Genomic DNA, 25,811 nt, shown 5'->3' with positions numbered 1-25,811 from the left:
TCGGTTGCAAGTTGCAGCGTGCATGGTAAACTGAAGGATTATGAATGAGGCTCTGGCAGCTGAATGGACAGTTGAAAAGTCTTGAATTTCAGGTGGCGTGGGAGGACGTACGTAGCTTTGACACACCAGCAGGTTTGTCTCCTGGTGGTGATGTAGTCATCAAACAATGACTATTCATAGGGTGAACCAAACTTAAGTGCTCAGAAAATGAGATGCATCAAGGAATTGATGCATCTCATTTTTCCCAAAAAAATAGGAAATTCTTTCCAGTAGCACCTTAGAGACCAACTGAGTTTGTTCTTGGTATGAGCTTTCGTGTGCATGCACACTTCCGTTATCTGAAGAAGTGTGCATGCACACGAAAGCTCATACCAAGAACAAACTCAGTTGGTCTCTAAGGTGCTACTGGAAAGAATTTCCTATTTTGTTTCGACTATGGCAGACCAACACGGCTACCCACCTGTAACTCATTTTTCCCAGTATCTAAGGCCGATTCACCCAGTCAAGCAACAGCTTGCATCTGTGAATGGACTCAAGTGTTCAGCCTAACCTTCCTCCCAGAATACAACTTTTGAGCAGGAAGTCTTCTACAAGACTCGCAATCATTGGCTGCATTTAACCAGAAATCCAACGTTGCGTATACTGTATCATGATTCAACTCTCCCCAAAATCCTGGGAGGCAGACCAGGCTCGCTCACAGTTGTTGACTGACTCAAAGTCACTCAGTGCGTTTCAAGGGTGACTGGAGCTTTGAAGCTGGGCCTCCCCAGCCCTGGTCCAACACTCTTAAGTGAAGATGCCTAGGTGCCAGGATGGTGCCTGACATTTCCATCATCTGGAGGTGCATGCCTGGGGATCATTGGATCCTGACTGTTTTTACACACCAATACCCCCATCCTATATTATTCTATCAGTTACATTTTATCCGCAACAATCAGAATGAATTTCAGGAACCAAAATGCTTTTTCTGTGCAGCCTGAGCAGGAGCACTCAAAATTAAGAAAAAGAGGTCGGAATAGGCCAATATATATGTGGACTGTCCCAAGTCACTTTTCTTCTTTAAGTTCTCGAAACTCTTAACCTAGCTCAAGTTTGTCATGTGAACCAGCCTGGCGTTTAACTGAGAATCAACCACAGTCAGTCCATTGTTTGAAAAATAAGACATGCCCCCAAAATGGCATCTACACATTCCGTTTTGGCGACTGTAACCTTGGTTTAAGGAGCCATTTGGCACCTAGCTTATATATCCGAGTTTCTAACATTGATACCAAGTCAGGCCATAGGTCTATGTCATAAGGTAAAGGTAAAGGACCGCTGGATGGTTAACTCCAGTCAAAAGCAACTATGGGGTTGCGGCGCTCATCTCGCTTTCAGGCCAAGGGAGCCAGCATTTGTCCACAGACAGCTTTCTGGGTCATGTGGCCAACATGACTAAACCGTTTCTGGCACAATGGAACACCATGACGGAAGCCAGAGCACACAGAAATGCCATTTACCTTCCCGCCACAGTGGTACCTATTTATCTACTTGCACTGGTGTGCTCTCAAACTGCTAGGTTGGCAGAAGCTGGGACAGAGCAACAGGAGCTCACCCCGTCACACGGATTTGAACCGCCGACCTTCTGATCAGCAAGCCCAAGTTCAGTGGTTTAGACTACAGTGCCACCCGTGTCTATGCAGCTAAGTACTGACTGGCAGTGAACTCTTCAGGACTTCAAGGCAGGATTCCTTTCCCAACCTCACCTGGAGATGCCGGCAACTGAACCTAGAATCATAGAATCTTAGAGTTGGAAGAGACCACAAGGGCCATCCAGTCCAACCCCCTGCCAAGCAGGAAACACCAACAAAGCATTCCTGACAGATGGCTGTCAAGCCTCCGCTTAAAGACCTCCAAAGAAGGAGACTCCACCACACTCCTTGGTAGCAAATTCCACTGCCGAACAGCTCTCACTGTCAGGAAGTTCTTTCTAATGTTTAGGTGGAATCTTCTTTCTCGTAGTTTGAATCCATTGCCCCGTGTCCGCTTCTCTGGAGCAGCAGAAAACAGCCTTTCTTCCTCCTCTATATGACATCCTTTTATATATTTGAACATGGCTATCATATCACCCCTTAACCTTCTCTTCTCCAGGCTAAACATACCCAGCTCCCTAAGCCGTTCCTCATAAGGCATCGTTTCCAGGCCTTGGACCATTTTGGTTGCCCACCTCTGGAAACGTTCCAGCTTGTCAGTATCCTTCTTGAACTGTGGTGCCCAGAACTGGACACAGTATTCCAGGTGAGGTCTGACCAGAGCGGAATACAGTGGTACTATTACTTCCCTTGATCTAGATGCTATACTCCTATTGATGCAGCCCAGAATTGCATTGGCTTTTTTAGCTGCTGCATCACACTGTTGACTCGTGTCAAGTTTATGGTCTACCAAGACTCCTGGATCCTTCTCACATGTACTGCTCTCGAGCCAGGTGTCACCCATCCTGTATTTGTGCCTTTCATTTTTTTAAAAAATTTTTTTTGCCCAAGGGTAGTAAAATTCATTCACCAGGCTGTGACCTTCTGCAACTCAGCTAAGGCCCCTCTCTGAACATGTGGTGGGCCACAGGTTCCCCACCCTTGTGGTACACCATGCAGGCTTCCCACGCAGCCCTGAAGTAGAAGAAGAAGAAGAGTTTGGATTTGATATCCCGCTTTTCACTACCTGAAGGAGTCTCAAAGCGGCTAACATTCTCCTTTCCCTTCCTCCCCCACAACAAACACTCTGTGAGGTGAGTGAGGCTGAGAGACTTCAGAGAAGTGTGACTAGCCCAAGGTCACCCAGCAGCTGCATGTGGAGGAGTGGAGACACGAACCCGGTTCCCCAGATTACGAGTCTACCACTCTTAACCACTACACCACACTGGCTCTTTACAGCAGCTTTACAACCTGATCAAAGGGACCCATAGAAAACTGGCTGCAATGATTTGGTGGAAATGATTATTAGGCGATAAGTAGTGGAAGCCAGGAAATGAGCAGAGATGCGGAAAGCCAAAGTCAGTGGTCGTCATGCCCTGCTGAGGCTGTGTGTGTGTGTGATACATGGAAGAACAGAGGGCGAAGGCATGACAGCAAGAAATTGGACATGCCCCCAGCAATTATGGAGCTTGGAGAGCAGACTACAAGGGAAGATTAAAGGAGCTAAATATGTCTAGTGAGGGGCCGGTGCCAGTGGCAAGCATTTGAGTGGTGTTAACATGAGATTAGGCGGAAAGGCGATGGGAGCAGAAAGTAGAATGGGGGCGGGGGGGACAGATCAACTAAGAAATTTGGAAAGTTTCGTTTGTGATCAACAGCTGTGTCAGATGCAGCGGCAGGAGGAGGAACCCCAGCTGGAGGATCAAGGCCCATGTAAAAACATGCCAGGAATCTGTTTTGGTCCCAGCAGAAAGATGGATTCAACAGCCGCTCTATGAAGGAGGCATAATGAGGTGGTAGAATTTGGGGCTGTGTGACGTTCAGTCAGAAGTATGAATGTCTACCCATCATTAACTTGTTTAATATCCCCTACTCATCATCAACAACAGAAATTTGCTCTTCACCAGCAGGTCCCAAGGTGGGTTACAACAAACTCAAAATTCAAGATACCTGTACATAGAATCACAGAACTGTAGAGTTGGATGGGACCCCAAGGGTCATCCAGTCCAACCCCCTGAAGTGTTGGAAAAGCCAGTGCAGGATTGAAAACAGTTAAAACAGATCACAGCTGCAGGAATAGGGTGAGTCCTGAAAACACCAGTCTCAGGGGTCAAAGGCCAGAGCAAAGAGGCAAGTATTCAGCATTTTCCAAAAGCTGTACAGTGCCAGGTATACTCTGTGGAGAGGGAATTCCACAAGGGGCCGCCACAGAGAAGGCCTTATTCTGGAAAGCCCATCAATGTATATCATTTTTGCTTGACCACTCAACTCATGCAAAATAGTTCCCACAAGTTATTTGAATAACCTAAGTGTTTGGCCGCTTTAATAAATCTTTTCTTAATGTTTTGATTTTCAGCTCAGAGGTGGAGTAGTATTTCACTACTGTCCTGGATAGGTCATCTAATGGCTGTTGGGACCTTCCTTGAAAATTCAGCACGCTCTCTCTATCACCTTCCTCACAAGCTGCTTCCAGCCATTTTGTACATAAAGCTACAAAGACTCCAGATCTTGCTGGACTACAACTCCCATCATCATTGACTAGGCTGGCTGGGGCTGATGGAAGTTGGAGCCCAACATCTGGAGGGCTGCAGAAGAAGAAGAAGAAGAAGAAGAAGAAGAAGAGGAGGAGGAGGAGGAGTTTGGATTTGATATCCCGCTTTATCACTACCCGAAGGAGTCTCAAAGCAGCTAACATTCTCCTTTCCCTTCCTCCCCCACAACAAACACTCTGCGAGGTGAGTGGGGCTGAGAGACTTCCAAGAAGTGTGACTAGCCCAAGGTCACCCAGCAGCTGCATGTGGAGGAGCGGAGATGCGAACCTGGTTCACCAGATTACGAGGCTACTGCTCTTAACCACTACACCACCCTGGCAGATGTGAAAGCAGAACACGTAGAGGCATTTGTCTTCCCCACAGCTTCAATAAGAAGCTAACCTGATAGCAAGCCTATCCAAACACATAATTTAGAAATGAACCATTTTTGTGTTTTTTTTACTATTTTCTGGTTTTTATTTGTTATTAGTTTTATATTGTTTGAGGTAGATTCCTTTGGGTTTTTTTAAGTGCTCTATTCCCCCCCCCCCTTAAAACAAGAAACAAACAGAAGTCATCTTCATAGCACGTATTCAAGTAAGACTCCCTTCCTTGACACAGAAAGCTGACGCTCTCGTTGCATGACTGCGCTGCCACCTCCCCTGCCAGCAGCAGACAGTCTTGACCAGGGGTTCCCAAACTAAGGCCCGGGGGCCGGATGCGGCCTCATCGCTTTCCAAATGCGGACCGCGGACTGATTGGGGATCAGCGGTTTTTTTACATGAGTAGAATGTGTCCTTTTATTTAAAATGCATCTCTGGGTTATTTGTAGGGCATAGGAATTCGTTCATATTTTTTTTCAAAATATAGTCCGGTCCCCCACAAGGCCTGAGGGACAGTGGACCGGCCCCCTGCTGAAAAGGTTTGTTGACCCCTGGTCCTGACGCTTTCCAAGCTGGCACTAACAAATGTCCAAGTCCCTTACAGGGGGCTCTCACGGACACCCCTGCCCCAGGAATTGTGCCCCAACACACTCGACCGCAGCTTTGCCTTCCTCAGTTCCCCGTGGCAAAACCATGCTTTACTCCGGGCAATTTTTCCTATGCCAGTGTGAAACCAGTTCCCGAGAGCTCTTCTCTCGCAGAAAGTCCTGCCGGCTGCAACAGTTCCTTCCAGGATGAGAAATCCCCCTGCCTGCTCTCATCCCGTGCTCCTGTGATGCCCATCTTTTTTCTTTCTTTCTTTTGAAACGAAATCATTTTAATAATAATGAAAAATGTACAAAAACAAGACCATATACCCCAAAAAAGGAATTATTATTTTTAACCTGTCTCACATGTTCTTCTACCGCAAGGATTCTTTTCTGAGAAGGAAACTAAAGCCAAACTCAGGCAGGCAGGGGCAGCTTGTTTTTTTTTTTTTTTTTAAGTTTGTAATGACACTGCAAGACCAAATTTTAAATGACCTCTTTCCAAACCCCATACAATACCTGTGATCTTAGGGGAAAGACGCCCGCCTCCCCCCAACTGAGATATCCATCTTATTGCTTATTTCATTTAATATATTTAATCCCAAACAGGATTCATATGCTCCCTTCCTAGAAGAAGAAGAAGAAGAGTTTGGATTTGATATCCCGCTTTATCACTACCCGAAGGAGTCTCAAAGCGGCTAACATTCTCCTTTCCCTTCCTCCCCCACAACAAACACTCTGTGAGGTGAGTGGGGCTGAGAGACTTCAGAGAAGTGTGACTTGCCCAAGGTCACCCAGCAGCTGCATGTGGAGGAGTGGAGACACGAACCCGGTTCCCCAGATTACGAGTCTACCGCTCTTAACCACTACACCACACTGGCTCTCAACACAACTTCCTAAACACAAGTTCAAGATGCCCTGCTACCTGTCTCTAACCAGGGACCCACAAATGGCCTTATTCATCCCCACCCCCCAAGCACCGCCTTCTGTGTCCCTCTTGCCACCCTGATCTGCACCAACCCCTGGTGGTGCCCACCACCTTAAAATCCCTTGGAAAATGGCTTTCTCCCCACATTCAGCATCCTGTTGAGAAGGAAACCAAGGGCATTAACCAGCAGCCCCACAACCACGCTCCTGTTCGGTTCTTTTGAGGGTGGGGGTGATTTGCAGCTCATGAATGCCTTGGAGCCATGCCCCATAAACCCAGATGCGTAGGAACGGGCTTGGAGCAACAAGGGTGGAAACTCGGAGAAAAAGAACAACTAAGTGGCAGAACACATGCTCTGAATGCAGAACGTCCCGGGTTCAATGCACAGGTAGAACTGTGGGCGATCCCTTTGAATAGCAGCTGCCTGTCAGTGCAGACATCTAGTGGCCTGGCTTTCCACAAGGCAGCTCACTCCTGCTGCTAACTCCACGAGCAGCGGTTTTCCTTCCGTGCCACAAAAATAACCTGCGAGTGCAAACCTAAGCGTATCTTTGGAGGAAGCAAGTCCGGCTGAGTTCAATGGGACTTGCTGCCAGGGAACAGCGCACAAGAGGGCAAGCTTCTTAGCGCCCGCTCCGCCAAGCGGCACTAATGCGGTGGTCTTTTAAGGTGCCACGCGACACTCCCCGCATGCTCAGAAACACTCTTTCTTTTTTTGCAAACCGGTCCCCCCTCCTCTGAATGCAGCCCTGTTTTCCTCCGCCTCTTCCCCCAAATCCCAGGACTTGACCGTGAAAAGATCCTGGCTTGAAGGCAGCCTTGGGAATCCGCGCGCGGTGAACGGCGCTCTGCACGCGCGCAAAGGCACTCTTTCCCCTCTCCTGCGGTGCAAAGAAACCCCGGGGCTGAGCGCCGAGGGAGAGCCCCCCTCCCGGAGTCCGCCCCACTCACCAAGGTCTGCTCGTACTGCAGCGCCCGCTGCTCCAGGCCGCTGTCCGCCGCCATCGTGGCCGGCTCCGAGCGCCCCTCTCCCGCCAGCAGGTTCCTACGAGCAGCCCCGGCAGCACTCGCTGCGTCCTGCGCCCGGACGCCTGGCTCCTCTTCTCCCTTCTCCCCACGCCCCCAGCACGGGGCGGGACCGGACTGGCTGGCAGGGGCAGGCCCGAGGGAGGTCCCGGGGCAGCCGCTCCGCCTCCACCGGGAAAGGCGCCGTCGCTGCGGAGGAGGAGGAGGAGAGGAGGAGGCGGGCTGGCGGGACGCTTGGGGAAGGGCCGCAAGAGGCGCGTCGTGGTGGCGGGGCAGCCCGACGCCCACCAGCCCGGGATGGAGCGAAGGGGCGAAGACCTGTAAGCCGGGAGCACGCGTAGGTGGGACCCGGTCCCATCCCGGGCACGTTTACACGGGACAAAGCCTCCCTATAGGTCCGATATGGCACTTCCTCTCGGGTTAGGCGCGCGGAAGTTCGCAGCTGGGCGATATTACTCGCGAGGAAGCCACTTTGAATCAGCAGAGGTTACCTCCCAAGGAAAAGTGCAGAGGACTGCGCAGCCATCGAGATTGCAGCGGGGAGGATTAAGAAGTGGGACCCTATCCTCTCTCTCTCTCTCCTCCCACGCACCGTGTTGTCTTTATTCTCAGTATAACACGGGGGGGGGAGGACCAAGTTGACCCTCCTCCCCACGCGTGCACCAGATCCTGTTGCAGCAGGATCCAGTGGCTTCCTGCAATGACCACTTTTCTCTGGCCTTTCGATGCCGGAGCTGAGGCTAATTGCATATAGTGGGGTCTCCGAGAGAGTCGTTTGTTTTATTTCTATGCCGCTTTTCACTCACACGCAGTCACAGAAATGATTTACAAACAAGAAATAACAATAACAGAATAGAACATCACAACTGCAACATAAATCATATACGGTAGAATGATTTAAGGCATCATCAGTAAAACAATTGCAAATTATCAGTAAAACTACCACCTCCTATAAAACACTAAGAAAGCAACTAAAAAAAATAGGCACAACCGCAGCAAAAGTCATTTTATAAGTTTCACAAAGCTTCACAGCGCTCATAATCCACAAGACAATATTAGCAACAAAACAATTATTAGCAACAATATTGGCAACCAACAACCAAAACCCAACACTGTTGAGTTCACACACACTTCTTGCCTGTCTGCCAGTGGCATGTGGCCCCTGGAAGGTTGCTTGCAAGGGAATGCGGCCCTCAGGTTGGAAAAAGGCCCTTCCCCCCCTTTTAAAAAATAATTCTAATTTGCATGATGCACCTCTCCATCTTCTGCACATGTGGTGTACATTATGAATGGGCTGTCCCTTCCTAACCCATATTGTTGAAAATATTGTTTCAAAATTTGGGTGCCTCGCCGCCCCCCTCTGCCGAGCGGCGGCAAGAACCCATGGGGTTCCAGGCACTCACTCAAAGTCTGTGGTCCTTTGGAGATCTGAGACAGGGCAGAGACTGCCATAGCTTTAAGAAATGTGGTTTATTCACCTATTTACACCTTCAGTCTGCATGGAGGGAGTCCAGATCTTACAGCAGGGTCATGCATTAATTTCTAGGGTTTAGGAGGGGGTGCCCTCCCCAAATCTATAACGCTATTAAATGTAATAAACATATAAATAATACCTTAAATGTTTATTATGAAAGGGTAAGATGTAAAAAAGGGTAAGATGAAAGAGGAGAGCGCAACATCAAAAAAACTAATATCATGGCCACTGGTCCCATCACCTCCTGGCAAATAGAAGGGGAAGAAATGGAGGCAGTGAGAGATTTCACTTTCTTGGGTTCCATGATCACTGCAGATGGTGACAGCAGTCACGAAATTAGAAGACGCCTGCTTCTTGGGAGAAAAGCAATGACAAACCTAGACAGCATCTTAAAAAGCAAAGACATCACCTTCCCGACAAAGGTCCGTATAGTTAAAGCTATGGTTTTCCCAGTAGTAATGTACGGAAGTGAGAGCTGGACCATCAAGAAGGCTGATCTCCGAAGAATTGATGCTTTTGAATTATGGGGGTGGAGGAGACTCTTGAGGGTCCCATGGACTGCAAGAAGATCAAACCTATCCATTCTCAAAGAAATCAGCCCTGAGTGCTCACTAGAAGGACAGATCCTGAAGTTGAGGCTCCAGTACTTTGGCCACCTCATGAGAAGAGAAGACTCCCTGGAAAAGACCCTGGGTGTTGGGAAAGATGGAGGGCACAAGGAGAAGGGGACAACAGAGGATGAGATGGTTGGACAGTGTTCTCGAAGCTACTAACATGAGTTTGGCCAAACTGCGAGAGGCAGTGAAGGATAGGCGTGCCTGGCGTGTTCTGGTCCATGGGGTCACGAAGAGTCGGACACGACTGAACGACTGAACAACAACAAAGATGTAAAAACATAAGAAGAGCACCTGCTGGATCAGGCCAATGGCCCATCCATTCCAGCATCCTGTTATCGCACTGGCCAACCAGATGCCTGTGGGAAGCCAGAAAGCAGAATCTGAGCAGAAGAGCAACGCTCCCTTCCTGTGGTTTCCAGCAACTGGGATTCAGAAGCATCTCTGCCTCCAGCTGTAGAGGCAGAGCTGTAGCTATCATGATCTAGTAGCCATCCGCAGCCATTCCCCCCCCCCCCCATGAATATTTCCAACACCCTTTCAAAGCCATCCAAGCTGGTGGCCGGCGCTGCCTCTCGTGAGAGCAAGTTCCATAGTTTAACTACGCGGGCAAAACAGGGAGTGCGGCAGTAGATCCCTCACACTGGGTTGGTGCATCCATGCCGTCTCCCTCCTGTGCTCTTGGTTACTGGGACGCAGCACATGGTGGCACCGGTTTGGAGCCGCTCGGGTAAAGTGGAAATGTCAACAATGGCTGTCAGCCTTTGCAGGAGGCGTAATTCCTGGAAATGGGCACAGCTGCTTGGCAGGAGGTACCCTGCAGAACAAGCAAGGATGTGTCTTCCTTATTCACAGCCTTCCCCCGGTTACAGGCTACATTACAGAAGCAGAGGGCAGCATGGGGAGGGGGCGGTGAACCCTGGAGAGCTGTTTTCTCTTCTTGCATGTGCCAATGGGTGGAAGCGTGAAGGATCTCTAAGGAGCTGCCACATGCCTGCTTTAATCTGACCTTAATCGCCAGAGACTATTTCAGAAGCAGGGCTACCCGGTTGCTCCTGGAATGTTACCTGTCTTTGGTGGAACTCCTTAGTTCAGTGCGGTAAAGGTAAAGGGACTCCTGACCATTAGGTCCAGTCGCGGACGACTCTGGGGTTGCGGCGCTCATCTCGCTTTACTGGCCGAGGGAGCCGGCGTACAGCTTCCGGGTCATGTGGCCAGCATGACTAAGCCGCTTCTGGCGAACCAGAGCAGCGCACGGAAACGCTGTTTACCTTCCCACCGGAGTGGTACCTATTTATCTACTTGCACTTTGACGTGCTTTCAAACTGCTAGGTTGGCATGAGAAGAAGAAGAGTTTGGATTTGATATCCCGCTTTATCACTACCCTAAGGAGTCTCAAAGCGGCTGACATTCTCCTTTCCCTTCCCCCATGGACCCGGTTCACCAGATTATGAGTCCACCACTCTTAACCACTACACCACACTGCGGTAGGCTTGGTAAATTGCAGCTTTCTATTTCCTCACAATTCCCTGGAGATTATTATTATTGTTGGGTTTCCCCAGGCACTCTGGGGGAAATGACCAATGTCATTTTCTACCCTCTATGAAAAAGTTTCCAGTGTTTGGATGTTTTAAATATAGAGAAAAGGCAAGCGATAAGTTTATATCGTTATGTACGGCACAGAGAAAGCGAACAGAGAAAAGTTTTTCTCCGTCACAACACTAGAACTCGTAGACATCCAATGAAGCTGAATGCTGGAAGATTTGGGAACCGAGAAAAGAAAGGATTTCTTCACGCAGTGCATTGTTAAACTATGGAACTCACTGCCACAGGACACAGCAATGGCCGCCAACCTAGATGGCTTTAAAAGAGGATGGGACAAATTCATGGAGGACGGAGCTATCAATGGCTCCCAACCATGATGGCTATGCTCTGCCTCCACAGTTGGAGGCAGAAACGCTTCCGAATCCCAGTTGCTGAAAATCATGGGAGGGGGGAGGGCTCTTGTGCTCAGAGGCTGCATGCATCTTCCCACGGGCACCTGGCTGGCTGGCTGCTGTGAGAACAGGATGCCATTGGCCTGTTCCTGCAGGTTCCTCTCCTGTTCTTTTTTAAATGGAGGTTTAGCAGAAGAGCTACAAACTGTTGCCCTGGAATGTTTCCCCTCTCTTCAAAAGTTGTTGAACCTTCAAGCTCTTTTAGGCCAGGAATTGTCAAATTCTGAATTCGTGGACTCAGGCAGAATTGACACTCCCCCCGTTTGGGTGTTTTTTTTGTGGGGGGGTTGGTTTTGTTTTTGGGTTGTTGTTTTTTTGCAAATGGCTGCTTATTTCTTGACTCCTTACAAAACAAAAATTTGAAATAATTTATCCTTCCTTGCATTGCTTGCAACCAGCCATGTTACATTTTTTTGACCTTATTAATGTCCCACTTTGCCACTAACATGTTCGGTGCATGAAATGAAATAAAACACAGCAAACCAAAACAAATTGTGACGAGGGTCATATTTGGAGGGGCTTCAGCCACGGGCATTGCCCTTGGCTACACCCATGGTTTCGGGGAATCTGCCAAGTTGTAGGTTTCTGACAATTCAGCATGTTCCGGATCCTGCCCATCCCACTACGTTTCACCTTCTGTCTCTGCCTTACTTGGCTCTGCTTCCACACACGGCTCCAGTATTTTGGAAATGACTTTGCCAGCCCTTTGCACTGGTGGCAGACCGATGACTGTGCTGTTGATGTGTAAAAAGGGGAAGGCAGGTCTGCCGGCATTCCGAGAAACTCCCCAAATTTGTTTTCTTGACTCCTTAAGGGTGCTGCTCGCTCTTCCAGAGAACACAGTAAAACCATAAACTTCAAAACGCAAAGCCGGTCAAGGCAATTTCAGCCGTGGCCTGTAACGCAGGAGTAATAGTCAATAAAAGCACACCAGCAGCAGATGAAGCTCGGACCACCTGCTCATTGAAACAGAAAGATGACTATGTCCAAAGGGTAGAAGAGCCTAAAGGACAGTACTTCCTCACATGTTGTTGTTGTTGTTGTTATTGTTGTTCAGTCGTTCAGTTGTGTCCGACTCTTCATGACCCCATGGACCAGAGCACGCCAGGCACCCCTATCCTCCACTGCCTCCTGCAGTTTGGCCAAACTCATGTTAGTAGCTTTGAGAACACTGTCCAACCATCTCTTTAGAAGGGATTGGACACTCCAATATCTCACAACACCAATAAAAACAAATGACCATTTAAATAAAGGACGTACCCATTAGATGCTCACACAAAAACTCTGCGCAAACAGTATGCAAGAGAATGAAAAGTTCATCACCTCCATGCCCCCAACCCCCTCCCTTCTCTCTCCTCTTGCTTTCCCCCCAAAATCTATGACAATAGTGTTTCATACCAAATTGTACTGCCAACCTTACTGTATGCTTGTGAAACATGGACCACTTATAAACACCATCTCCAACTCCTCGAAAGATTCCATCAATGGTGTCTCTGAAAATCTCTTGGGAAGACAGGCAAACTAATGCCAGTGCATTGGAAGAAGCAAAGATCACCAGTGTTGAAGCAATAATTCTTCAACATCAACTTCGTAGGACTGGTAATGTGTGGATGCCTGATTATCGTCTTCCAAAGCAACTACTCTATTTCCAACTTAATAATGGAAACAGTAATGTGGGTGGTCAACAAAAGAGGCTTAAAGACTGTCTCAAGGCAAATCTTTAAAAAATGTAGTATAAACACCAACAACTGGGAAACACCGGCCTGCGAGCACTCCATTTGGAGAACAGCCTTTACCAAAGGTGTTGTGGACTTTGAAGATGCTCGAACTCAGGATGAAAGGAAGAAATGTGCTAAGACAGGAGTCCCCAAACTAAGGCCCGTGGGCTGGATGTGGCTCAATTGCCTTCTAAATCTGGCCCTCGGACAGTCCGGGAATCAGCATGTTTTTACACGAGTAGAATGTGTCCTTTTATTTAAAATGCATCTCTGGGTTATTTGTGGGGGGGGCTGCCTGGTGCTTTTACATGAATAGAATGTGTCCTTTTATTTAAAATGCATCTCTGGGTTATTTGTGGGTCCTGCCTGGTGCTTTTACATGAGTAGAATGTGTGCTTTTATTTAAAATGCATCTCTGGGTTATTTGTGGGGCATAGGAATTCATTCATATCCCCCCCCCAAATATAGTCCGCCCCCCCACAAGGTCTGTGGGACAGTGGTCCAGCCCCCTGCTGAAAAAGTTTGCTGATCCCTGTGCTAAGAGGAAGGCACATTTGGCAAACCCTCACCCTGATCACCTCCCACCCGGGAACCTATGTCCCCACTGTGGAAGGACGTGTGGATCCAGAATTGGCCTCCACAGTCACTTACGGACTCACTGTTAAAACTGGGTTTATGGAAGACAATCTTACTCGGCTATGAGTTATCGCCAAAGAAGAAGAAGATACCAAATGTAAACGAACGGTAAAAAAAGACTTTATGGATTGAAAGTGGAGACAATAGATGTACTTCTTGTTTATTTATTTGTTTGTTTTGTTTCTTAATATGTACTGAGCTGAATAGGATCCTAACTGCAGCAGTCTGATTGGTCCTAGAACAATAGGATTGAGATTGCAGCAGTCTGACTGGTCTCAGAACAATAGGATTGAGATTGCAGCAGTCTGACTGGTCCCAGAACAATAGGATTGAGATTGCAGCAGTCTGATTGGTCTGCAGGAGCCACCCAATCCAGCTCCAGGTGGAACTGAATCCGCACTCTGATTGGCATACAGGAGTATCCCGGAATTAGCCAATCACGTGGGGCCCATTGTGTAAATAGTGTATATAAAGCAAACGTTTTGGGGGAACTGCATTCCTCACTACTATGAGCTGAATAAAGAGCATGAAAGTCACACTGGACTCCGAGTATCTTTCACTTAAGTAAAAGCTAAATTTAAAAAAGCAGGGGTGTTGGCTATCCATGATGGTGATTCTCCCTCCATAGTCAGAGTCAGCAGTGCTTCTGAATACCAGTTGTTGGAAACCACAGGGGAGGAGAGGGCTGGATCCTGCTTGCGGGGGTTTCTCAGAGGTATCTGGTTGGTCAACAGGTTGCTGGACTTGATGGGTCATTGGCCTGATACAGTAGGGTCTTCTTATGTTCTTAAGAGAATAATGAGATCAACCATTAACATGATAAATATTGACACTTGGGGCATTCCTACGCAAATCTGGAGTGGAGTCTCTTAAGATGGCACCTTGTCACCTCCTTCCGGCAACTCCTGCAGCCAAGCTGGTGCCAAATGTATTAGAATCATAGAATCCTAGAGTTGGAAGAGACCACAAGGGCCATCCAGTCCAACCCCCTGCCAAGCAGGAAACACCATCAAAGCATTCCTGACAGATGGCTGTCAAGCCTCCGCTTAAAGACCTCCAAAGAAGGAGACTCCACCACACTCCTTGGCAGCAAATTCCACTGTCGAACACCTCTCACTGTCAGGAAGTTCTTCCTAGTGTTTAGGTGGAATCTTCTTTCTTGTAGTTTGAATCCATTGCCCCGTGTCTGCTTCTCTGGAGCAGCAGAAAACAACCTTTCTCCCTCCTCTATATGACATCCTTTTATATATTTGAACATGGCTATCATATCACCCCTTAACCTTCTCTTCTCTATTGTTCTGCTTTCCTTTGGACCCCATCAGTGAGGTTGACAGGGAGATCTTATTATCTGGGCATCCCAGGAGACACTGCCCAGGCTTGCGTCCCAGGGAGGTCATTTCGGTGCTGCTAATGCAGCAACTCAGAAGGAAGGTGAAAGCTGAGCCTTTGGCGACAAACAGCCCATATCTGCCCTGTGAATGGCATGCAATTCACAAAGCTAACAAAGTATGGTTGTAGGTGGGACAATCGGGAACAATAACATAAAGAAACAAAATGTTCTATTGCCGGAGCCTGGCCGTGAACTATGGCCTACTTGAGAGGTGTCCATTGTACATGCCGGTTGGTTATGGCTCATCTAAGCGAGCAGAATGGAAAGGAGTGTGCCTCTTGCTTGAAGCCTCAAGGCCCAGGGAACCCCCAGACTCATGATCTTTTTATACTGCCCTCCTACTGATTCAAAACCCTAAAATGTATTTTATATAATTGACTTTTTATTTCAATTATTTGTATACCATTTTGTTGTTTTATTGCTATGGCCGATGGCTGATGCAAATAAAGATTCATTCATTCATTCTTACACTGCCCTACTGCTTGGCTATAGGTCTGGTGGTACCAGTTGGTGTAAAATTATGCCCACCTTGCAATGTGAGCCTCATACCCCTATCATGAATGAAAAATAAAGGAAGGGGGAAAGAGAGGGTTAGTTTCCACTGAGGAAAATAGTGTGGAGAAAGGGTTATAACCCTTCCACAATTGTTGTTGTTGTTCAGTCGTGTCCGACTCTTTGTGACCCCATGGACCAGAGCACGCCAGGCACCCCTATCCTCCACTGCCTCCCACAGTTTGGCTAAACTCATGCTAGTCGCTTCGAGAACACTGTCCAACCATCTCATCCTCTGTCGTCCCCTTCTCCTTGTGCCCTCCATCTTTCCCAACATCAGGGTCTTTTCTACGGAGTCTTCTCTTCTCTTGAGGTGGCCAAAGTACTGGAGCCTCAACTTCAGGATCTTTCCTTCCAGTGAGCACTCAGGGCTGATTTCTTTAAGGATGGATACGTTTGATCTTCTTGCAGTCCATGGGACTCTCAAGAGTCTCCTCCAGCACTATAATTCAAAAGCATCCATTCTTCGGCGATCAGCCTTCTTTATGGTCCAGCTCTCACTTCCATACATTACTACTGGGAAAACCATAGCCATACGGACCTTTGTCGGCAAGGTGATGTCTCTGCTTTTTAAGATGCTGTCTAGGTTTGTCATTGCTTTCCTCCCAAGAAGCTGTCTTTAAAAAAGAAAAAGAAAATAAGGTATCCGGAGATGCTGCGGCGGAAGGCCTGAAGTTACATTGGAGTCATAACTGAACCAGAAATTGCAGTCAAGAAATCTGCTTTATTGCATTTCCTCAATTAAAACCATATGCATATTTGCAAGAGAAACCTGACAACAGCAATAAGGGCCAAGCCCAAAGCAAGTGCTGGTATAGCTGAACAGAGAGCATGGATGCATTCATATCTCTTCTTCCCCCCTCTCTACAGAATTAAAGCTGCTCCAGTCCTAACCCCCTTACTTCTGAGTAGACAGGGTTAGGAGCATACCTTCAGTTGTCTCTGTTTCTGTTTGTGTACACGTGGGGGGGGGGAGTTATTGATGGCCAGGAATGTATTCACCCCATGCAAAGGTGTCCATACTTTTGGTCTCACCCACACGGTATATCTAAAGAACATTTAAAGCATGTGGGAGAACCCCGGGAACTGTGGCTTGTTAAGGGTGTTGGGGATCCCTAGCTATGTGTTTTTAATGTGTGGTTGATTGCTACCTTGGTCTAGAGGTGAATTGAGAACAGCACCATCCATGTGAGGACGGTTTGAGAAACGACGCATCAAGCAGTATTACCCCCCCAAAAAGTACAAGATACATGCACATTTGGGATAATGTCATGTGAACATGGGTTAAAAATCCCAGCACTGGAAGTGCAAAGAGGGCACAGGAAACAGGAGTGTGAGAACACAGCCTTAGTCTCTTCTTCCTCCTCTCAGCTGTTGTGGCTTCCAGGGAGGCAATAACCACTTCCTGGATAACACAGAGATGTGTGTTTCAGCAGCAAGTCAGCCAGCCAGCCAGCCAGCCTCTTGCCAGCCTCTTCCCCCTGATAAGGGCCAGCTCTTCAGGGTCACACAGATCATTAATAGTTCCACATGTACTTTGGCCCTGAGGCTGGAGTCTAGCCTAGTCAGCTACTCAAGACCGTGGGCCAAACTGATGTTAATGGAGTGGATGCAATTAACACACACATCTTTGTTATGGTTTTGTTTGTGGAATCCTTACCTTCCCCCTCCCTTCTCTTTTGACCGAGGCCGGATCTACACACAGGGGGGAAACCGCTATAAATAAATCAGAAATTAAATCGTTAAAAGAAAAGAAGAAAACGCTATGTAAAAATCACATAGAAAATCTGTTTGCTCTCTGGCGCCATGTGATGTTGCATGTTTATAACAAATCCAAAACGTTGTTTTTTTGACTAATGTAGCTGAGCCCCAAGTTTGCAGGCAGCACCAATCACCTGATTAACGGTCTCTTACACAACCTTTCACCAGCACCACCCACTTGCAAATGCGCCGGGGTTTCGCCAGGTGGGTGCAAACCTGGTGGGAGCCACATCTTTACCTGCCCCACACTTGGCATCAAACATGACATCTGGGGTGAGGCAGGTAGATGCAGCTTGGGGGGGGGGCCTGCAGGGCAGTGGCAGACTTTGGTACTATGGCGCCCTGTGCGAGGCCAAAATTTTCCTGCCTCCAGCCCTTGTGCAGCGTTTCCAAAGGTGGGTAAGGAGGCTCCGAGCTTTGGGAAGGAGGTAGGGGGGCTCCGGCAGGGTCCGATAGCCCCCTCACCTCCTACCCAAAGCTGGGAAAGCACTAATTGGCTTTGGGGAAGAGGCAGGGGGACTCTAGGACCCTGTCAGAGCCTCACATCTCCTTCCCAGAGTCCAGTGCCTTACTTACCTGGCTTTGAGATGGCACCTCCTCGGCTTAGTGTCCATGAGACCTACAGGTACACCACTGTTGTGTCACTGATATGGAGAAGCCGGGCAGCATTCCTAGAGAAGGAGGAGGACCATGGAGGCAGCAGGGAGGGAGCATTTCATTCTTTTTCTCTAGAACAGTTGACCCTCCAGACACCATCATTCCTGACCATTAGCCATCCTGGCTGGAGCTGATGGGATCTGGAGTCCCACAAAATCCAGAGAGCCATCTGTCAAGAGAGCCAGTGTGGTGTAGTGGTTAAGAGCGGTAGACTCGTAATCTGGTGAACCGGGTTCGCATCTCCGCTCCTCCACATGCAGCTGCTGAGTGACCTTGGGCTAGTCACACTTTCAGCCTCACTCACCTCACAGAGTGTTTGTTGTCGGGGAGGAAGGGAAAGGAGAATGTTAGCCACTTTGAGACTCCTTCGGGTAGTGATAAAGCAGGATATCAAATCCAAACTCTTCTCCTCTTCTTCTTCAAGGATGCTTCACCTGAGATTCCTTTGCATCCCTTCCAGCTCTACAATTCTATGATTCTAACCTACCTCACAGGGCTGTTGTGCGAGGGAGGTGGAGAGCCTTGGGGCCCTTAGAGAAAAAGGTGGGATATGAAGGCAAAAAATAAACGCAGTGCACGTCTTACTGAAAGTAACATACCCCCCAAAAATGACATTAGAAATTTGTATATGAGGCAAAGTGTTTGTGTGAAAATGTGCTTGGTAGGAGAGATGAGCATCAAAATGCTGGTGCACTTTCACGAGAAGTTTTAAAATAGTCACCATCACAAGCGTAATAAAACCAAGCATGAGGAAATGTGGAGAACTGAATGTAAGAATGACAAAAATGAGAAACTGCGATTGACACTCTTGCCCATCCCTAGTCCAGCGTAGGCAAGTGAAGGGAGGGAGGGGGGAAGATGGGCAGGGCGGACGCAGTTATGGGATGCAGTTAGGAGACAGGGTGTCCTTTAGCCTCTTACCCCAGGTGACAATGAGACACAGGTTAATCCCTGGAGAAAGGACACATTTGGGCCTTGGTAGTCTCTGGGGAGAGGCAAAATAAACTCCATGGATAGATATAGACTAGACTTTTCAAGCCCACACCAATAAAGCAGAAGTTTAAAGAGATTTGTTTGTTTCTTCAGCTTTTGTTTCTAGATGAAACCTACGCAGTATGTCTTAACAGCTTCTTACTTAAATTCAGGTTTCGCCAGTTCCTGTTTTCTTTGTAAATAAGCTCTGCTTTATGGCACATCTAGTGTGTCTGTTTCCATGGATTTCCACCTCGGAGCCAAGGTCATGGCGGCCCTCTTGGTTGGTACGAAAGGGTGGGGCTGGGTTCTAACTGTCCCCTTTTTCTTCCATCAATAAGGAAGTCATCGCTCTGACTGCAGCCTGGAATCATACAACCAGGGAAAGACACATGCACTTGAGCTGTGTAATCTGAATTATGAAATATCAGGATATTTTGCAAAAGCTGGCCTTGACGTAGGTATCTTCCTGCTTCTTGAATTTCTCCCTGTGAACACAGGCGGAACCATCCCCTCCATTAGGTAGTGTGAGGCAACGACCTCAGGCTGCAGATTATGAGGGGCAGCAGTAGCAGCCCCTCAGCTGTTGCTCCTGAGGCTGGTGCCTCGAAACAAAACGAATGGCAATTTGGAAAGAAGGAGAAAGCGTGCCCCCTTGTAGCATTTGGTGGGAATGAAGGTGGGTTGCCATTGAAAAACAAAATTGCGGCTTTTGAAATTTCTTTTATTGCTGTTAGGAACAACCCAAAAGTGCAGTAGCAGGGTATTACATCATAACTTATACCAAGCAATTTATACCCCCGTTTCTCAATTTGATTCTTTTACATGATGTTGTATGTCTGGTGGTATTTTATGCATTGTGTCTTGCTGTGATTTTTATTGATTATAGTTTAGCAATCATATGTTGCCATTGTTAAGAGCGAATTTCTCTTTAATTGCTGTTTGCTGGTATTTAATTTTATTATGTACTATTAAATGCTAATTATAGCAAAATTCCAGCTTAAACTGAAGAAAGTAGGAAAAACCACTGGGCCAATAAGACACATTCTAAATCAAATCCCTTATGAATTCACAGTGGAAGTGAGGAACAGGTTTAAGGATTTAGATTTGGTGGACAGAGTGCCCGAAGAACTATGCGTGGAGTCTTGTAACATTATACAGGAGGCAGCAACGCAAACCATCCCAATGAAAAGGAAATGCAAGAAAGCAAAGTGGTTGTCCAATGAGGCCTTACAAATAGCAGGGGAGAGAAGGCAAGCAAAATGCGAGGGAGACAGTGAAAGATACAGGAAATTGAATGCAGATTTCAAAAAAAAAAAAAAAGCAAGGAGAGATAAGAGGGCCTTCTTAAACGAACAATGCAAAGAAATAGAGGAAAACAGAATGGGAAAAACCAGAGATCTGTTCAAGAAAATTGGAGATATGAAAAGAGCATTTCATCCAAAAATTACCATAATAAAGGACAAAAGAGTGGGAAGGACCTAACAGAAGCAGAAGACATCAAGAAGAGGTGGCAAGAATACACAGAGGAACTATACCAGAAAGATATGGAGGTCTCGTACACCCCAGGTAGTGTGGTTACTGACCTTGAGCCAGACATCCTGGAGAGTGAAGTCAAAAGGGCCATAGAAAACACTGCTAATAACAAAGGCCAGTTTGGAAAACTCAGCAGTGGCCAGAGGATTGGAGAAGATCAGTCTACATCCCAATCCCAAAGAAGGGCAGTGCCAAAGAATGCTCCAAGTACCACACAATTGTGCTCATTTAACATGCTAGCAAGGTTATGCTTAAAATTCTACAGGGCAGACTTAAGCAGTATGTGGACCGAGAACTCCCAGAAGTGCAAGCTGGATTTCGAAGGGGCAGAGGAACCAGAGACCAAATTGTGAACATGCGCTGGATTATGGAGAAAGCTAGAGAGTTCCAGAAAAACATCTACTTTTGCTTCATTGACTACGCAAAAGCATTTGACTGTGTCGACGACCACAGCAAACTATGGCAAGTTGATAAAGAAATGGGAGTGCTAGGCTCCAATACTTTGGCCACTTAATGAGAAGAGAAGACTCCCTGGAAAAGACCCTGATGTTGGGAAAGATGGAGGGCACAAGGAGAAGGGGACGACAGAGGATGAGATGGTTGGACAGTGTTCTCGAAGCAACTGGCATGAGTTTGGCCAAACTGCGGGAGGCAGTGGAGGATAGGGGTGCCTGGCGTGCTCTGGTCCATGGGGTCACGAAGAGTCGGACATGACTGAACGACTGAACAACAACAAATGCTAATGGATTATTGAGTATTACTTTATTTGATATAAGTTGCTTGTTTTAAACATGTTTTTATTATGCCTTCGCCCCCCCCCCCACCCGCATCAGTTCAAAGTGAAATGAAAATCCCATCAGATGACAGAAGAGTGACCTGGTTCCTCCACCCCCTTGAAACATGCAGTTTATGTGCGTGTGTGTATTTTCCCACAATAGCCCAAGTCCATAAGTTTCTATACCACAAAGACAAATGTATGTTTTTCAAGTAACAGGTGGGTAGCCGTGTTGGTCTGCCATAGTTGAAACAAAATAGAAAATTCTTTCCAGTAGCACCTTAGAGACCAACTGAGTTCGTTCTTGGTATGAGCTTTCGTGTGCATGCACACTTCTTCAGATAGCACACGAAAGCTCATACCAAGAACAAACTCAGTTGGTCTCTAAGGTGCTACTGGAAAGAATTTTCTATTTTGTTTCGAGTATGTTTTTCAAGGTTTTCCATTGCTGGGCTATTGAAATCCTAGCTGCAGCTCACATGCATGTAAAAAGCTCTTTAGAGAGAAAAGCTTTCATGTTGTCCATCCAAATACTCAGTTTTATTTTTATTTTATTTTTTTAAATGTGAACCATTTGGCCCAGTTGCAGAGAGGCAGCTTAGTGCTTGTGGATGCCTTGATTTTTGAGCCTGCCTGCGTCCTACCTGCTGCTGGCTGGAACCTGAAATGCACCACCCCATTCTTCATGTGGACTTTACCTCTTCCCACTATAGCATCACAAATACAATAGATTTATGGCAGAGAAGCAACATCCAGCCTGTGTCCGACTTGTTGGATCTGGTTCTTGTCTCTTTCCTACAAACCTTGACCCACCTTGGTAACCTTCCTCCCCCCCCCTTCCCTTTAATAATACTTGGTGATTTCTTAACTGGGACAAAGAATGTGTCTCCGAGGTGCAAGATGTACACACCTCTCTGAAGCTAAGCAGATCTGAGCCTGGACAGCACATTCATGTCCTCCTGGATGCAAGGCAGCCCGAGAAGCCCATATATGCCACCTTGAGGTTCACTAAGGAAGAAAGGGAATTTGCAAACGAAATACACCAGTACGGCTGGAGACCTGCGTTCTCAGGGCTGAGAATAAGGCTTAATTTTTATAGCACTTTTACATGCTCTAAAGTGCATCCAATATATTGCTTCAGTAATCCCTCCTCGTTGTCAGAGTATTTCAGCAGAATCCCTGATCTGGACCTTTGTGTAAAAAGGAATTCTCTCAACCACAAGAATGTGCTTCAAAGCTTTTCTTAAATACTAGTTACAATAAGATAAATGTTGCAAAATAACAAAGTAACACATAGCAAACAAGCAGTACGGTAAGTTTCAGTCCTTTATGAGGTTCAGTAAACTTTCCTCTCTCTCTGGTCCCAGAACTGGAGCCTAAGCTTGTTCATAACTGCAGAACATCTACAAAAGGCACAAGCTGCCTTCTCAAGTTTCACCTCCCTGCTGTGAGAACTCTGCAGCTTGTGTTTCCAGAAATGAGTCATCAAGTAGCTTATCTCAATCTACTGGAAAAATTCCAGCCTTCTCTGACGCTTTTGCTAGAGTGGAACGTTTTTACCCAAGGCAAAATTTCCATTACAACTTTTTAAACACAGCGCATTCAAGCACATCGTTTTATGTACAGTATATTAAATTTATGACTTTAGCACGGCTCAACCCCATCATTGTCCTTGTGGAATTCAGGAGGGAAAAGGATGGGGGACAAAAGTAGAATCTGCCAGTTCAAAAGTAGAATTTGCCAGTTCTGTCTGGTCTGCCCTTGGCTCTGGCGCCTATCCTTTCGCCCTCTCAATCCCAGTGGGTACCAGCTACCACTGTTTGTGGGGAGGTTATATGATGGCTGTGGACACAGTCCTGTTTACACCACATCCAGTGTGCTCCCACCACTGGTTTGGGAAGCAGAGCTCACACAAGGTTAACCACATCTAGTCTGCTGTTTATTAGGAAGTGGTGTATTTCCCTTCTAACCCAGCTTTGATCCTAATTGATGGAAAAAATGACCTCATTGTGCTTTAAGGCAGTAATGTGTACAGAGCTGGTGTTTCAACGAGCAGTTGTTATCTCCTGCTTCCCAGTGCATTTGCCTGTCACTTTCCTTCCTTATTGCAAAGCCTGATTTTGGGGGGTGGGTGGGGTGGGGAAGGGGATGGGGGAGGCAAAACAGGCTTGTTGCACAAGAGCACCAAATATGCCTGCTTTCTTTTCTTGTTTGTTTATTTAAAGGCAAGTCCCAAAGTGCTTAATATTTTAAAAATATATAAAACAATACAAAATTACAAAATAAAAACAAGCAGATCAGTATCACAAAACGGCTCCTAAATTAAAAACTAGCCGTATTATTAAAAATAGGAATTCCTCAATAATAGGATCAAGTTTCATGGATCAGGAAAAGCCTAATCAACTGAAATGTCTTCACAAGATATCTGAAGCAACTGATGGATGATGTTTGGCAGAGGAACGTGTATTCCAGAGTGCAGGGGAAAGGGCAGAAAATGCCCATTTTCAGATCACCACCCTGTGATACTCTGTAGGGCATGGTGCCACAAGTAAAAATTTCCCCAGATAATCTCTTACACTACTTTAACAGCCACGGCTTCCCTCCAAAGGATCTTGGGAACTGTAGTTTGCTAAAGGGTGTGTGTGAGTTGTTGTTGTTGTTGTTGTTGTTGTTGTTGTTGTTGTTGTTGTTGTATTGTTTAGTCGTGTCCGACTCTCCTTGACCCCATGGACCAGAGCATGCCAAGCACTCCTGTCTTCCACTGCCTCCTGCAGTTTTGTCAAACTCATGTTAGTAGCTTCAAGAACACTGTCCAACCATCTCATCCTCTGTCATCCCCTTCTCCTTGTGCCCTCCATCTTTCCCAACTTCAGGGTCTTTTCCAGGGAGTCTTCTTTTCTCATGGGGTGGCCAAAGTATTGGAGCCTCAGCTTCAGGATCTGTCCTTCCAGTGAACACTCAGGGCTGATTTCCATAAGAATGGATAGGTTTGGTCTTCTTGCAGTCCATGGGACTCTCAAGAGTCTCCTCCAGCACCATAATTCAAAAGCATCAATTCTTCGGTGAATCAGCCTTCCTTGTGGTCCAGCTCTCACTTCCACACATCACTACTGGGAAAACCATAGCTTTAACTATACGGACCTTTGTCGGCAAGGTGACAAGGTGACAAGGTGTCAGCAAGAGAGTTATTAGGAGTTTTAATGAGGGTGAAAGAGGAGAGCGCAAAATATGGTCTGAAGCTCAACATCAAAAAAACTAAGATCATGGCCACTGGTCCCATCACCTCCTGGCAAATAGAAGGGGAAGAAATGGAGGCAGGGAGAGATTTTACTTTCTTGGGCTCCATGATCACTGCAGATGGTGACAGCAGTCACAAAATTAAAAGATGCCTGCTTCTTGGAAGGAAAGCAATGACAAACCTAGACAGCATCTTAAAAGGCAGAGTCATTACCTTGCCAGCAAAGGTCCGTATAGTTAAAGCTATGGTTTTCCCAGTAGTAATGTATGGAAGTGAGAGCTGGACCATAAAGAAGACTGATCGCCGAAGAATTGATGCTTTTGAATTCTGGTACTGGAGGAGACTCTTGAGAGTCCCATGGACTGCAAAAAGATCAAACCTATCCATCCTTAAAGAAATCAGCCCTGAGTGCTCACTGCTGGAAGGACAGATCCTGAAGTTGAGGCTCCAGTACTTTGGCTACCTCATGAGAAAAGAAGACTCCCTAGAAAAGGCCCTGATGTTGGGAAAGCTGGAGGGCAGAAGTAGAAGGGGACGACAGAGGATTAGATGGTTGGACAGTGTTCTCGAAGCGACTAGCATGAGTTTGGCCAAATTGCGGGAGGCAGTGGAGGATAGGGGTGCCTGGCGTACTCTGGTCCATGGGGTCACAAAGAGTTGGACATGACTGAACAACAACAATTTCCATCACATAAGCACCTGTTTCCAGCACACTTAACAACTTAACAAACACTTAACAAGCACACTTAACAAACAAACTAGTTACCACTTGATATGCATTTGAAAACTCTCCCCTTTGTCAGGCTATCCATCCCTTTTCCTCTCTGCATGCCTCAGGTGAATGAAGTAGGAAGCAATGATTGTGATCAGTGTCATTGTACAGGTGTGGATACACAACATTGCTGGGACTGCCTACGCCTGTTTCCATCTGTTTTCAAATGGGCACACTGAGAGGCAATGCATAATCAATCCTCAATGAGTCATCCCGCCTCCCAATGAAGCCAATTGCTCAGGAAGCACTTATGGGGGCCAAAAAATAAATTACACAGTAGATCTAGCTTGTGTGAGGACTCTGTAGAAAGAACAAGAACTGAGGGCTCTGTTGATTCTGGAATAAAATCTCATGTGCATGCAGCCAGGACATTGTAGTAATTTAAACACCTGCAGATTTAGAAGGGGCTAGCCTTTAAAATTTATTAGTTCAGTTTCCACCACAAACAGTAATAATTCCTGAACTGCAGCTGTTTAAAATTCCCCCTTCCTTGACTTACCAACTGTGGACACTCCCAAACCCCAGCTATTGTTTGGCCAGGCCAGATCTGTTCCGCATGTGACCCAAGGCCCTTTGTGGTTTGGCTTGTCTCTTTTT

The 25,811-nt window shown here is 46.9% G+C and overlaps 1 protein-coding gene across 2 annotated transcripts in view; it reads right to left on the bottom strand.

Moving 5' to 3' along the window:
• Positions 1-7,300, bottom strand: part of CLCN2 (chloride voltage-gated channel 2) — an 84,225-nt gene extending 76,925 nt beyond the window's left edge. Inside the window, exon 1 of one of the 2 annotated variants that reach the window (XM_033150763.1) lies at positions 7,048-7,300. In XM_033150763.1, the coding sequence (XP_033006654.1) occupies positions 7,048-7,101 (54 nt within the window). In that variant the 5' untranslated portion in view covers positions 7,102-7,300. The remainder of the gene's footprint in view (positions 1-7,047) is intronic. The other variant, XM_033150764.1, reaches the window with a different exon arrangement.
• Between the last annotated feature and the right edge of the window lie 18,511 nt (positions 7,301-25,811).

This window comes from Lacerta agilis, chromosome 5, assembly GCF_009819535.1.
Source record: "Lacerta agilis isolate rLacAgi1 chromosome 5, rLacAgi1.pri, whole genome shotgun sequence".
NCBI classification, from domain to species: domain Eukaryota; kingdom Metazoa; phylum Chordata; class Lepidosauria; order Squamata; family Lacertidae; genus Lacerta; species Lacerta agilis.
The sequence above is the reverse complement of the archived record's forward strand: the minus strand, read 5'-3'. Positions and strand labels throughout refer to the sequence as shown.